The sequence below is a fragment of the Odontesthes bonariensis genome, chromosome 21, assembly GCF_027942865.1.
Source record: "Odontesthes bonariensis isolate fOdoBon6 chromosome 21, fOdoBon6.hap1, whole genome shotgun sequence".
Classification (NCBI taxonomy): domain Eukaryota; kingdom Metazoa; phylum Chordata; class Actinopteri; order Atheriniformes; family Atherinopsidae; genus Odontesthes; species Odontesthes bonariensis.
The window spans coordinates 3,734,773-3,747,976 of record NC_134526.1 but is presented as its reverse complement, the minus strand read 5'-3'; the positions used below and the strand labels follow the sequence as shown (position 1 = coordinate 3,747,976).

General features: G+C 43.6%; 1 protein-coding gene across 1 annotated transcript in view; it reads left to right on the top strand.

The window, feature by feature from the left end:
- The window catches only part of grin2ca (glutamate receptor, ionotropic, N-methyl D-aspartate 2Ca), an 86,231-nt gene that overhangs the window by 22,656 nt on the left and 50,371 nt on the right, over nucleotides 1-13,204 (top strand). The window contains exon 2 of the mRNA XM_075454764.1: nucleotides 639-1,074. Coding sequence (XP_075310879.1) covers nucleotides 655-1,074 — 420 coding nt within the window. The 5' untranslated portion in view covers nucleotides 639-654. The remainder of the gene's footprint in view (nucleotides 1-638; nucleotides 1,075-13,204) is intronic.

The window sequence follows — 13,204 nt, the reverse complement described above, 5'->3', positions numbered from 1 at the left end:
CCTGACAAAATACCGTCTATTTACTATTTTGTTCCCACGAATTCGGCGCTACTAAAGCTAGCCGCAGTGAGCAACGCACTTCCGGTTATTTTAACAAAATAAAATACCCGTTGCCTTTTATCATAGGGAAAGCCATTACCATACAATTGGTGCTTTTGTTTTGAAAACAGGAAGTGAACCTACCCTCGTTGTAGCTAGCTTGAAACTGCCGTTTTGACAGGAAATGACGATCGGCGACGTCACGTTACGTTGCATCTTGGGTAGTTTGAGTATGAGTAGTAACCTCATGATGCATACCCAACATTTCAGAGAATCTAGTATGCATCCGGGAACTTCTCGCTTACTCAAACTTGCTTACTTACTCAAAAAGTTAGTAGGAGTAGTAGAAGTATACGGCATCTTGGGTAGTTTGAGTATGAGTAGTAACCTCATGATGCATACCAAACATTTCAGAGAATCTAGTATGCATCCGGGAACTTAAAAAAAGTTGAAGTTAGTAGGAGTAGTAGGCGGTTTCGAACACAGCCCATGAGTCACCTGAAATGTGACATGTATTTCCTGTTTCAAAATAAAAGATTTATCGATTTTAACAAAACACGATCTAATATGTCAACCCTCCACTCTGACCCCTCCTCCAGGCAGAAGGTGACTGAGATGGGCGTTCGTCTAGGCTGCTGGAGCGACTCCCCGTGGTGGCCGCTGCTGCTGCTGTTCTGCACCATCCCCTGCTGTCCGGGCCGGCCCTTCGGGGTCCCCACGCCCTCTGTGAACGTTGCGGTGGTGTTCAGCGGCCCGGCCTACCAAACGGAGATCAAGGGGCGTCTGAGTCGGGAAAACTTCATGGACCTGCCTCTGGAAGTGAACCCCATCACTGTGCTGGTCAACAACACCAACCCACGGGCGCTGCTTACACGCATCTGTGACACTCTCTCGACCAACCGCGTTCATGGCGTGGTCTTTGAGGACAACGTGGGCTCCGAGGCCGTCGCGCAGATCCTGGACTTCATTTCCACTCAGACGGCTGTTCCGATTGTGGGCATCAGCGGAGGTTCTGCTGTCGTCCTGCCATACAAGGTCAGTAGGGGGCGGGGTTTAAGGGCGGGGCCAATCGGGTTTTAGTGTCACTTCATGTAGTCCAAAACCAGAACTGTTCCACACATAAACGGTTAAACTGCATTTTTGAGCGTTCACCGCCTGGCCACGCTCACACCGTTCAGAGTTTGGAAAGGTTTCTCCATGATTTTTTCGTCTTAAGAGTAACTTGGTCAAGTTTGGAGCTGTTACCATTAAATCTGTAGGAGGATTTCGATCAAATGCGAGGTGTGGGGGAAAAAAAAAAAAGATGTTTCCAACCACCAGCAGGTGGCGCTATAGGCAGATGTCACTATAATAATATGTACGTGTTCAGGCTGGGTCCAGCATTCACCGTATGAAGTTTGGGACAGATTGGATAATGTATGTGGGAGTTATAAGCGACTTAATTTTTTGTGGCGAGTGATGGCAAGTCATCGAACTTTAAGGCGTCGCCACGCCCACGCCCTTTAAGTTTTGAAAAAGTTTCCCCATGATTTCTTCCCCCCATGTCTTAAGAGTAACCTGGCCAAGTTTGAAGCTTGTAGCATTAAATCTGTAGGACGAGTTCGATCATATGCAAGGCGTGGAATCGGTCAAAAATGGCACCAAAACGCACCTTCCATCCAAAATGGCCGCCTTCCTGTGGATGTGGGACCAAAGCTACCACCACTAGAAATGTAGTGAGCTAAGCTACAAAAATGTGGGGGAAAGTAGTTCACTACATCAGAAGCTACATTGTACCGACATAATATCAGATTGATTTAAAATAACAGATATCTTCATTAAATAAAACATCAAATGCTTTTCACAGTAGACAGATAAGTCTAGTGTGTTTAACCAGAGTCAGTTTAGTGCATGTGACAGCTTTACAGTAAGAGTTCAGCAGGGGGTACATGCTGTATCACAGGAAAGGGAACACAAGGCCTGCCATGAAATGCTCCCCATCAGCACAATTTTATTTCTTTGACCTCAGCATTAGGTACTGTTAACTGCATGAATTTGGTGCCAATATATGTGTGAGTTTGATAGGTCTGATAACAGATATGTTAGTGGTGGATTGGTTTATTGTATTTTATCTTATAAAGCAGCAAGAAAAATATTTAATTTCTTAAAAACAAGAGTAGCTATTGAATATGAGAATATGTCCTTTAATGGTGAGAAACACACAGATGCTATGACTTGTCTATCAGGCATAGATCAAATTACATTTTCATACAGTGATATTCAGGATCAGAAGGCTATTGTTTCGACCTACACAGCCTACAGGTTAACACAAATAAAAGCTGGAATCATATTTAGTCTTGTGAAACCCCAAGTCAAATATATTCACCTTGTTTTGAAAAAATCAAGTCCATTCATTTTGTACTTATGGCTGGGGTATATATTTTCCCAGAACAGAAAAGTGTTGTTTTGTGTTCACTATAACGCTATTTTGTGTTGGGAAGAACATCGGTACACTCTTTAGACTTTTTAAATATTTTTTAAATATTTTTTTATGCCTTTAATGGATAGACAGTTGGAGAGAGACAGGAAGCAGGGGGCAGAGAGAGGGGGAACAACACGCAGCAAAGGGCCGTCCGGTGCGGGACTCGAACCGGGGCCCGCTGCAGCGAGGACTGTAGCCTCTGTACATGGGGCGGCTGCTCAACCCACTACGCCACCGACGAAGAGGGGCGCCCTCTTTAGACTTTTAATCACTGAAAGCAACAGATGTTCTTCTCTTCCATTTCCTTCATAAATAATTAAATCGTAGAATAGTATGTTCCCCAGCGTTTGTTTTTGCAAATGCTTCACTTTCTGAACAAACGAGTGGTGCACGCTCGCTCCCGCGAGGGGGTGCATCTGACGGCAGGGGTGCCGAATTCGGCACAACACCGGTATGTATGCAGGCGGCACTAGCAGGCGAGTGGGAGCAGCTTGCGCATGACGTTCAACAGACATTCACTTTATTGTGTTCAAAACCATGTTGTGATGCTGGTAACTGCTGTTTTCCTCAGGCATGACCTGAAATTTTGTAGCTTTTGTGGACGCTACGTCACTACTTGACAAAAAAAATAGCTAACTACAGGGACGTTACTCGATACATAAAGTAGTGACGCTACGGCCAAGCTACTGGGAAATGTAGTTAAACTAGTAGCTTCGCTACAAGTAGTGACGCTACTGCCCATCACTGTCTCCGTCTCCCTGTTAGCATTAGCATTAGCATTAGCGGCAGAGGTGCTGAAGTGGACAGCCTCGTTAACAGCCTGAATCCCGCCTTCACTACCTGGTCCTCCTTCCTCCGCCGCTGGGGCAACATTGGACCCATCATCACCTGCCCCTTTTATTTGGTGATAAATAAATCTAAAGTTTTCTGCTTCCTTTTCATATTTTACATTAATTAGCAAACAACAAATCCCGCTAATAACATCAGCTTTGACCTCCAGGCTCCGTCAGCTCGTGGGAGGGAGGGGGAGGGGGGGCTGGGAGATACCACATTTCAAAAGGGAAGATGATACTTAGATCAATTGATTGTGTTGTTCAGAATTTCATTTGTAGTTCATTTATATGTATTAAATAATAGAATAATCAATACAAATTGACACTTAACTTCTTTTTTAAAAAGAAGAAAAGAAAAACGAACATTTACTGCCATACCTTGGCATATCCAATTGACGCCCATGATTTGAGCGTTGAGCAGTAATGATCCATCTGCAGGGGCATGAACAACCTCCACAAGACTCAGCCACAGAGACAGACTGTAATCCTTTCAAAATGGCTTTTCTTCTGGTGACATTTCAGTGTTCAGGGTGTCAGAGAAAGAGAAACCGGAGAGATCCACAACAAACTTTAGGTGTCGATGTTAAGAACCGCTGAGATAAACCTTTAAGCACAAAAGAACCAACTGAGAATATATATATATATATATATATATATATATACACACATACATACACACACATATAAGTTTTACCATTTCGTCTCTGGTCAGAAACTCAACTTCCTCGTGACACACTCTGACGTGAAGGACAAAAACTCCGGCTACAGCTCTGTATAATGGATTAGAATTTGATTAACCTTTAGAGTCTAACGTGATCTTTCAGCACCGAGTCTAGAGGCATTTTCTTTTTAGTGAGAAACAATGAGAACCCTTCCCGCTGATTTCATTAATTCATACAGGTTCGGAGACAGATCCATCCAGTTTTGAGTCGAAGTTGTGCGATTATGCCATCAGCAGGGTTTCTCCGGGGTAATGAAGGATGCCACTCAGCTGTTAATACCTCCTGCTGCTCATTTACACACTAACAATCCAACGTAAGGACGGGCAGAGAGCGAATCAATCATAAGAAATTAAGAGAATAAACACGCGTTGGAAGAAATAAGCTCGCCGGTGTTGAATGAATCACTGGTCTTCATCAGCAATTAGCCAGAAAAAAGTTCAGATCATTAATAAATGCCACTTAGTGGAGGCATTGCAGAGCAGTAAAAGCATGCATTATTAATATGAACGCTCTCTGTTGGAATGCAGACGTAATCTTCTGCGACCCACTGAGGTCCCGGGCTTCTGATTGACGTGCCGGGCCGGATAATTTCATTATTTCTTACGGCTCTGGGTCCTCCTGCAGCCAAGGCTCCGTCCACCCCACAAACAGCTTAGATGTGGTTTCCCACCGGTCATAAAGCACCGAGTGTGTTTAGGGTTTCTTAGCTTTCAGGTTGAGAAAACTTATGTGCAACCGGGTTGTTTCTGAGGCAAAAAAAACATGTGACAGAGCAGCTTTATTGGGAATTCAGCTGTATTAATATACGAAAATATGCACCAAACTATGAAGCTTTGGACCACGTATGAGGCGCTAATTTGAGCCCCAAACTCATTATCTGGGTGAGTTAGTTCAGCTTTTAAAGCCTCAACGTTAATCTCAATTTTCTTACATTTAAACGGACATGATCGTCCTATATTTAAAACATGTGCTCCTCCAACGCAACGCAGACATAAATCAAGCGCTCCCTGTTGACCATGTGTACTTCTATGGCTGCGTTCGAAACCGCATACTACTCCTACTAACTTTTTGAGTTAGTGTGCGAGTTTTAGTAAGAGAGAAGTTCCCGGATGCATACTAGATTCTCTGAAATGTTGGGCATGCATCATGAGGTTACTACTCATACTCAAACTACCCAAGATGCAACGTAACGTGACGTCGCCGATCGTCACTTCCTGTCAAAACGGCAGTTTCAAGCTAGCTACAACGAGGGTAGGTTCACTTCCTGTTTTCAAAACAAAAGCACCAATTGTATGGTAATGGCTTTCCCTATGATAAAAGGCAACGGGTATTTTATTTTGTGAAAATAACAGGAAGTGCGTTGCTCGCTGCGGCTAGCTTTAGTAGCGCCGAATTCGTGGGAACAAAATTGTAAATAGCCGGTATTTTGTCAGGTTTTCAACACATTGGGGATCTAAACGACTACTTTCTCACCTGAAAATGTTTCAAATGTTGCTAAAGTTTACAGAGTTTAGAGCTTAAGAGAAATCAGCTTCAGGCCGGCTGGTTTCGGCTCGGGCAGGAGCGAAATGCATTGTGGGTAAACGCTCTGCATACTGTCTGATCGATCAGTATGCGGTATGCGGTTTCGAACACAGCCGATGTTTCTATTTTTCTTGTAAGAGATGCTCTGAATAGCAGGAATGTAGGATGAAAGCTACCCGACTTCTACTCTACCCCTTTTTTTATGTCCTCTTTACCTCGCGGCGTTTATCCGAGTCTGTTGCTAATCTGAGAAGGTGCCAGTTGATTCGACTTATGGGGAGCTGTCAGGGGTACACCCAGGTGATGGAGCTGATAAACATCACTGAAAGCACAGTTTGATCTCTCTGAAAGTCACAACATTACATTAGGTGAGGAACTGATTCCTGTCCTTGGGAAGGCTAAATGCTCAGATGGACTTTTTTGCTAAGATTTGAGATTATTCAAGCTAGGTGCTCTGTGTGCAAACATCGCATAAATCAATGTGAGGGGTGCCAAAAGAAAAATTAAACAATCATTCATTCATTCTGAGCTGATACAGCTTGGTTAATATTTGGCTCCATTTAGGCACGCAGAGGAGCTCAAACTAACATTTAATGAAACGTAAAAATGAACACATGTGAAAGAATTTAGGCTAACAGCTGCAGTGGAACAACTTCATCTATCATCATATATCCAGTTTGATGTTACGACCTGAAATTCAAAGCAGCCTTTCAGGCTTCCAACTCTGCAGTTTGACGGATTAAATCCTCTTTAAGTGAACAAAACGTAAGCCAGACAAGAACAAAACTGTGATTGTCTTTGAGAGAACACGAGCCTGAGGCTCATCTCCAAACTGGAGCAGTTCCTTTTTTATTTTATTTTCTTGCCCGTCTGCCTTCTCTGCTTTTTGAACTCGCCGCCGCGTCCTGCATCTTAAAAGCAGCGGCACAGATATTGCGTAACCTGTCTCGACTGAAGAAGACAAAGATCTGAACGGTGGCAGAAAGCAGCCGGCGGGTGGGAGCAGACAAGGTGCTGGCAGCGAGTCGGTGCAACTTCAGAGGAATATTCATGAACAATGGTTAAAGCACAGCCCTTAGCTTTCAGTTAAGAAAGGCTCCACCTGAAGGTTAAATGTCATTTAAACAGAAAACTGCACATTCTGCAGATGTTTTTCTTTAGTAAAATAAACTTAATCTGTTGTATGACACTAAATCTCTGCTCCAAATGTAATTCAGTTTTGTACATAAGATGAATTTAATGTAGTTTGAGGGTGATGGGGCTGTGTATAATATATGTATTCTGTTTTTTAAGTCCTTATGAGCCGTCTTACCTGCAGCAGACATCAATCAGAGTGCTCACAGTTTGGTTAACAAGAAGATCTCCTGTCAGCTACACTAAAGCTAAAAGCTACTCAAAGGCAGGCCAAGACGAGAGGGAATAGTTTCTCTTCTAAAACAACTCAAGGCACGTGGATTTCCTGTGTGAAAAATGGATGGAGCTCTCTGCTGTTTGAGTCTACAGCGGTGGCAAATATCCAGGGAGTTGTGTTTCTGTCCCTGGTCACCGCGCAGATCCGAGTGACGTCAGCAGCGCAGGGAGGCGTTGCCAAGGCGCTTCCTGCGGCGTGGCGGAGGCAGACATATGTCGCAGATAAGAGCCACGGCCAGAAGTCACTCTTCATGGAGGCATACAGAAAGAGATGGAGCCCCCCCTCCATCCTTCAGTCTTCAGGGATCATTTCACACACTTTTACTGCTTTACATCATCACTGTGGCTTCAGGATTCTTCAGATTTCACCTCTTAACTCTACTTTAAATCAAATCGAACTAAACTCAAACACAGTGCATGTGTTCATCTGTGCACAAAATGTTAAATACGAGTAAATAAAACATGAGTTCTGCATGTTTCACCTGTTAGACTTCAGAAACAAAGATTTTCATTCAATGGCTGTTAGATTTTCTCTTCCGTGGGAACTAAAAACTACCCTGAACACCCCGTGAAACGCAGCGAATACTGAACATACAGCATCATATGGCACATACTCTTCAGTGTCCTATAAATCACCATTCAGGGTCTCCTACTTTACTTTTTAGCAGAAACATCTTACCCGAGAATCAAAAACCCTACTTCATGAACATCTGAGAAAGAGATTTTTTGCAGAGGAATTTTAGGTTTAGATAATTTCGATTATTTGTGTATCATACATCAACGCTCTGCATCGTTAACATCCATCCTGAACATCTCTTTCACCAAAAAGCCAACACGAATGACTGAAATTCAACTCAAATATACAAGAGCAACAATTAGAAATAAGATGTTTACGAATTAAATGAAAACCTGAACAATGAAGTTACCTAATATAATATATGTATATATATATATATATGTAAAGCTGCTGTTATCAATCATATGATCACATATTTGAATTTAATTTACAATCATTAGCTTAGAAGATAATCACCTTTCTTCTCACAACAATGCTGGTGTTTAGTCTCCTGTGAGAATTAAAGCTGCACAGAGTCAACATGAATAAAAGTTGTAACGAGTTACTCGCTGCAGCAGGTCTCAGCAGGTACCCGAGTGACTCTGGGACCTCCTGCCTGCACCCGCAGACCTCTGGAGGTGGATTTAAAATCACAAACACTCCTCAGTCCTGTTGTTCTGACCAACAGCTGTGTGTTTCTCACAGCCTCGTCATCGCTCTTTTAAATATTACTCAGAAACGAGCAGGTTTAAGGGTCTAAAGGAACACGTAAATAAACTGAAACTGCTCGATTAATCAACTGCTCGGGAACATAAATACACAAATCTAAAGATAAAATGATAGAAACAGTCACCGGAGCTGATTTTTCAGGAGTCGAACCATCATCTGCAAACAACAGGTCCGATCCCAGACTGAAATCCCGTGTTTTTGGATGAGATAACGTGACTCTGAAGCCCACTAAAGTTGCCTTTAACTTTAATCTGCATGTTTCGCTGTGGCCAACTGTGCAGAGTCGGCTGGACAAATTGCCGGCCAGCAGAATCCATGAAAGTGTTGGAAGTGAGGCTGTTCATTTTCAGCGGCTGGAAGGCCAACAGAGATAAAAAGAAAAAACACACCAACAGGAGGCAGAATTATTGGAGGATCTAAAATGGAGGTCAGGCAATCTTTTAAAGGATGACAAGGTCAGAGTCTGCAGCGTCTTAAAGCGAGACGTTATTTACATTCAGCTTCCAGCTCTAGGTCCTCTGAGCACTTCTTAGCCCCGCCTTCAGAAGCGTTGCCCTTTTTGAGTATGTACAAACATTTCGGGCTCATTTCAAGCCTGCTCAACTCTTAAATCTGCGTTTGCCTCCTGGCGTTCACTTCTGGTGGAGAAAGAAATTTACATTTTGTGTAAATGACTGCTGGCTCGGTTTCATTCCCTACCAGCGCGCACGCCTCGGCTACGCGCTCTGCACACTGACGAGGCAGTCGTGACTCCAGACTTTGAGCTGCAGCTGGGCCTCAGGTGATGCCCACGGCTCATTTGGACCGCGCCACCAGTCTGCTCCCTGCTAATTAAGCTGCTGAGTTCGGAGGTCTTTAATCTGTCGGTTCTTTGGGATATTAAACCCAAACTCTACAACAGAGATGCTCATTGCGCGGCTCCTCAAGCTTTAATTGGCGACTCGCATAGTAGCTTATAACAATATGCTGACAATAACAATACATTTATCAAATAACACACAGCGAATACTGCACAGTATTAAAGGAGCCATGGCATGAAAATAAATGGCGGATTTTATGTATTTTTATAGGCTTTAGTGGTCCCCTAATACTGTCTCTGAGTTTTTTTCCCCAAAATTCTGCCTTGGTGCAGAATTACAGCCAGTCCCAAAAATGAGCTTTCCTTAGGACCCCCAGATTGAGCTGTTTAGTGGGGGTGTGGCCTTAATTACGCCCGTGGTACCTTGCGCAAATGTTTTGTGAATCGCTATGGCACGTAGATGGCACGGCAGCCCTTTGCCGTAAAACTAGCGAAACCTGTTGAAATGAGCTTACTTTGACAATATGACGAACTAGTCAGTGAACAACTCTCCTAACACAGTCAAACATCAAGCAAGTGCTACACAAGGCACAGCAAAAAAGGCGTGCGTGAAGGGGAAAGCAGGAGTGAGGATTTTGACATTCTCAGCTGATTGCTCTGGTTTGCAAAGATGCACGTAGCGCGAGTCATTTCCATCAGGGGAAAGGCAGATATCGTGCGCGCCATAACACCAACAGCAGGACGGCTATCAAAACAACAAATAAGTACACAACACTCGCGTTACAGTAGATGAGGTGTCCACTCGCATACCTCATGCTATTTACCGTTACATTAACGACAGTGACCGAGCTATTAGCTGCAGAGCTAACGACACAGACAGACTGACCGTTTTGACTCTGGAACCATGAATGAATCATTATCCTGATGAAATGCACTGAATTTGCGGATTCATTCTTCTTCAGGAAGCTTGAAGTCGGGGGTTTTGGTCTAAAATGAGCGAGCTAACCATCTCATGGGCATGCAAACACCTCCAACAGCCCAGTTGGCAGAGATAAGAGCTTGCAGATGCTATTAGCTGCATAGCTAACGATACAAACCCTTTCCTGTGGTAACAAGCTATGTAACTATACTGTAAATACAGGAAAGCAACACAATTATAGAGCGTTAAATTACTTACTTGTCCGAGGTCTGTAGTTGGGCCAAAGAGAATTGGTACTGATCCAGGGTTAGTTTTCAGCCATTCGGCAAGGCCAGCTCGGTATTAGCCCAAGTTCTGGAAACATTCTTCGGTGAATTGTTTGGCGCACACATACACAAATCTCTTCGGTTCTGTCGTCACTTTCCCAGAAAAAATAAATCTGTCCACTGGCTCTTTAGAGGTTCTGATGCAGGAGCTCTAAACAGATTTTTTACATCCATGTACAGAGCAATGAGCTGGCCAAAGAGCTGTGGGCGGGGAAAGGCAGTTTATTGGCTCTGGGTGGAAACAACCTCCACGTCATAAGCGGCGGCTTTCCCGATCAGGCCATCTGCATGGTCACATTTCCAAAGGCGGAGAATAATTTCCAGTGCATGGTTTAGGTCTATCGTCATTTTTAGCCACTGGGGGACCGCAGGCAGGCTAGAGGAACTCATATTAATGTTAAACAACCTTAAAAAGTGAAAATTTCATGCCATGGCTCCTTTAAGTGTTTTTATTAAGTTTGCGTTTTTTGTAGTATTAAGTATTTTTATTAAGTATTAATTAAGGCTTAATGGTGTTTCCTAAAGGGGGCTCTGTTAAACCTGGCAACGCAGCCCGCTTAAACCACCTCACACCTGACCGCAGTGCACGCTAGCTGCTTTAGCCAGCGCGAGATGCAGGCACAATGGATCGGTTTTTAATGAAAAAAAAGGGCAAAAATCAGCACAAAAACCATGCTCATCCTGAATGTCTCACTATGATTACAACAACAAACTACAAATACAACATGAAGAAAGTCAAGGACATGCAGGCCAGCTTCCACTCATCCCAGTATTAAAGTAAATGTGGTCTTAATTAAAAATGTATCGGCTGTGTTGTTTCTTTTGTGGGATGTTTTATATGTAGAAATGCATATTTGCCAAAGGGGACTTTAGTATGTTGTGGTAAAAGTGGTTCTTCCCTTGATTTTGCTGCCAATGTGGCTCTGGTGAAAACACATAGTGAGCATCACTGGTCTACAACATGTGAAGGCAGAAAGCTGCACAGAAACCCTCAGACACCTGTTGCTGCACCCACTGATGGTGAAACGCTGCTGCACCTTTAAAATTGAGGCGATAACGGCAGAAGATTTGCTGTGGGACGGTGAGGCGAAGGGGAAAATGAGTAGATTTCTAAGATCTTCCAAAGCTACTGACCTGCACCCGTATGGATGTATGCTGCCTCCTGCCTCCAGCGCAGCAGTCCAATCCATCTCAGTCCGCTGCATCCCGCTGTGGTGGTAGTTGTTGGGCATCTGATAAAGAAAATGCACAGAACAGGAAAGAGGAATTTATTACGCAGCTCATGACAGGGGAGAGGTCTGAGGAAACAAGAGTGGCCACCAGAGAAAGAAAATGTTTTCACGGCTGTGAGCACGGAGCAGTCAGGGGCACGGAGTCAGTGGATTTAGCCATGACGTCTGAAACTCTGAGACGCTCATACATCACAGGACTGCTGAATTTCTCTCAAGGACAACAGGAAGACAGGATGAATAAGATCACAGGCCTTCGTGCAGGCTCGGGATACCTGACCCCTCCATTTTCTGAGGATGGAGAGGCTTCTCCCCAGAGAGGGAGAGAGGTCAGGAGGGGGCGGCCAGCCTCACAGAGCTTTCAGACCAGGATTACAGAGTCACAAAGTCAGATTTATACAGTAGAAAGTTGGGTTTTTTAGGTTCAAAACTATCCATCCATGACACATTAATTATAACTGAAGCACACTGGATTTTTGGTGCTCGTTATACTAGGGCTGGGCGAGTTAACTCGTTATTATCGCAGTAACTCGTTGATTATTTTACGCAGATAAATTAGATTTTTTGAGGCTTTTGTGGCTTTAATGGATAGGAAAGTTCAGAGAGACAGGAAGCAGGGGGCAGAGAGAGGGGGAACAACACGCAGCACAGGGCCGCCTGGAGAAGGGTACGGAACTTTTACTCGGCCGTTTTCATTTTAAAGTTCTTCCAGACGGCGGAGTCGACAGAACCAAAGTCATCTGTAAACACTGCCAAGTTGAATTGTCTTCTCAGCGTAGTAGTTCCAGTCTAAAATATCACTTAAAGGCAAAACACACAACTGATAGCAGCAAGTCATTCAAGGAAACAGACAGTGGAGCGAGGCTTCTACATAAAAACTACAGAAAGATGCTGATGTTAAAAGTGTGTTTGCACAACAAATGTTATGGCACTTTCATTCATATGGCAGCACATTTAAAATGAAGCTAAATGCTAAAAGCTATACGCTACTTTTGGATTCATTTTTTGATTCTGCGTACAAATGCGATTAATCGTGATTAATCAGGGAAATCATGTGATTAATTAGATTAAACACTTTAATCGTTGCCCAGCCCTACTCGTTAGAAATACACCCCACTTTTATCGAGGAATAATTGTATTCAGCCTTTACATAACTGCCGAGGCTCCTTATTTTCTCACAAGCCATCTGCAAGACTTAATGAGGATTTAAACCAAAACTAAGTAGTTCTGGTGCCTCAACAAACACGAAAAGGAAAGCAAACCAAGTCCTGAAATACAAGAAAACTCAAGTGTAAAACTAACACAAAACCACTGTGATTCTGAGCACGACACAAATCACCGTCTCTCCAAAGTCTTATGCAATAACCGCATGCTCCCAGCTTCAGAATATGACTTGAGGGAAGGAAAATTGACAGCCACATGCCAGCAGGGACAGACAAAAAGGGCAAAAATGACACTGGCATCTCAGAGTTTCACCGTTTATGGCAGAACTAATCTGATTTGTGCCGTGGATCCACACAGACCATAAATACATTTACTTTCAGCCGACATGCCTCGAACAGTAATGCCACAGCAGATGTTTTTGTCTGAAAACTTAACATTCCAGACTACTTTCGGACACCACGTGAACCTTTACTCGAAGGGCAAACTGTATCAC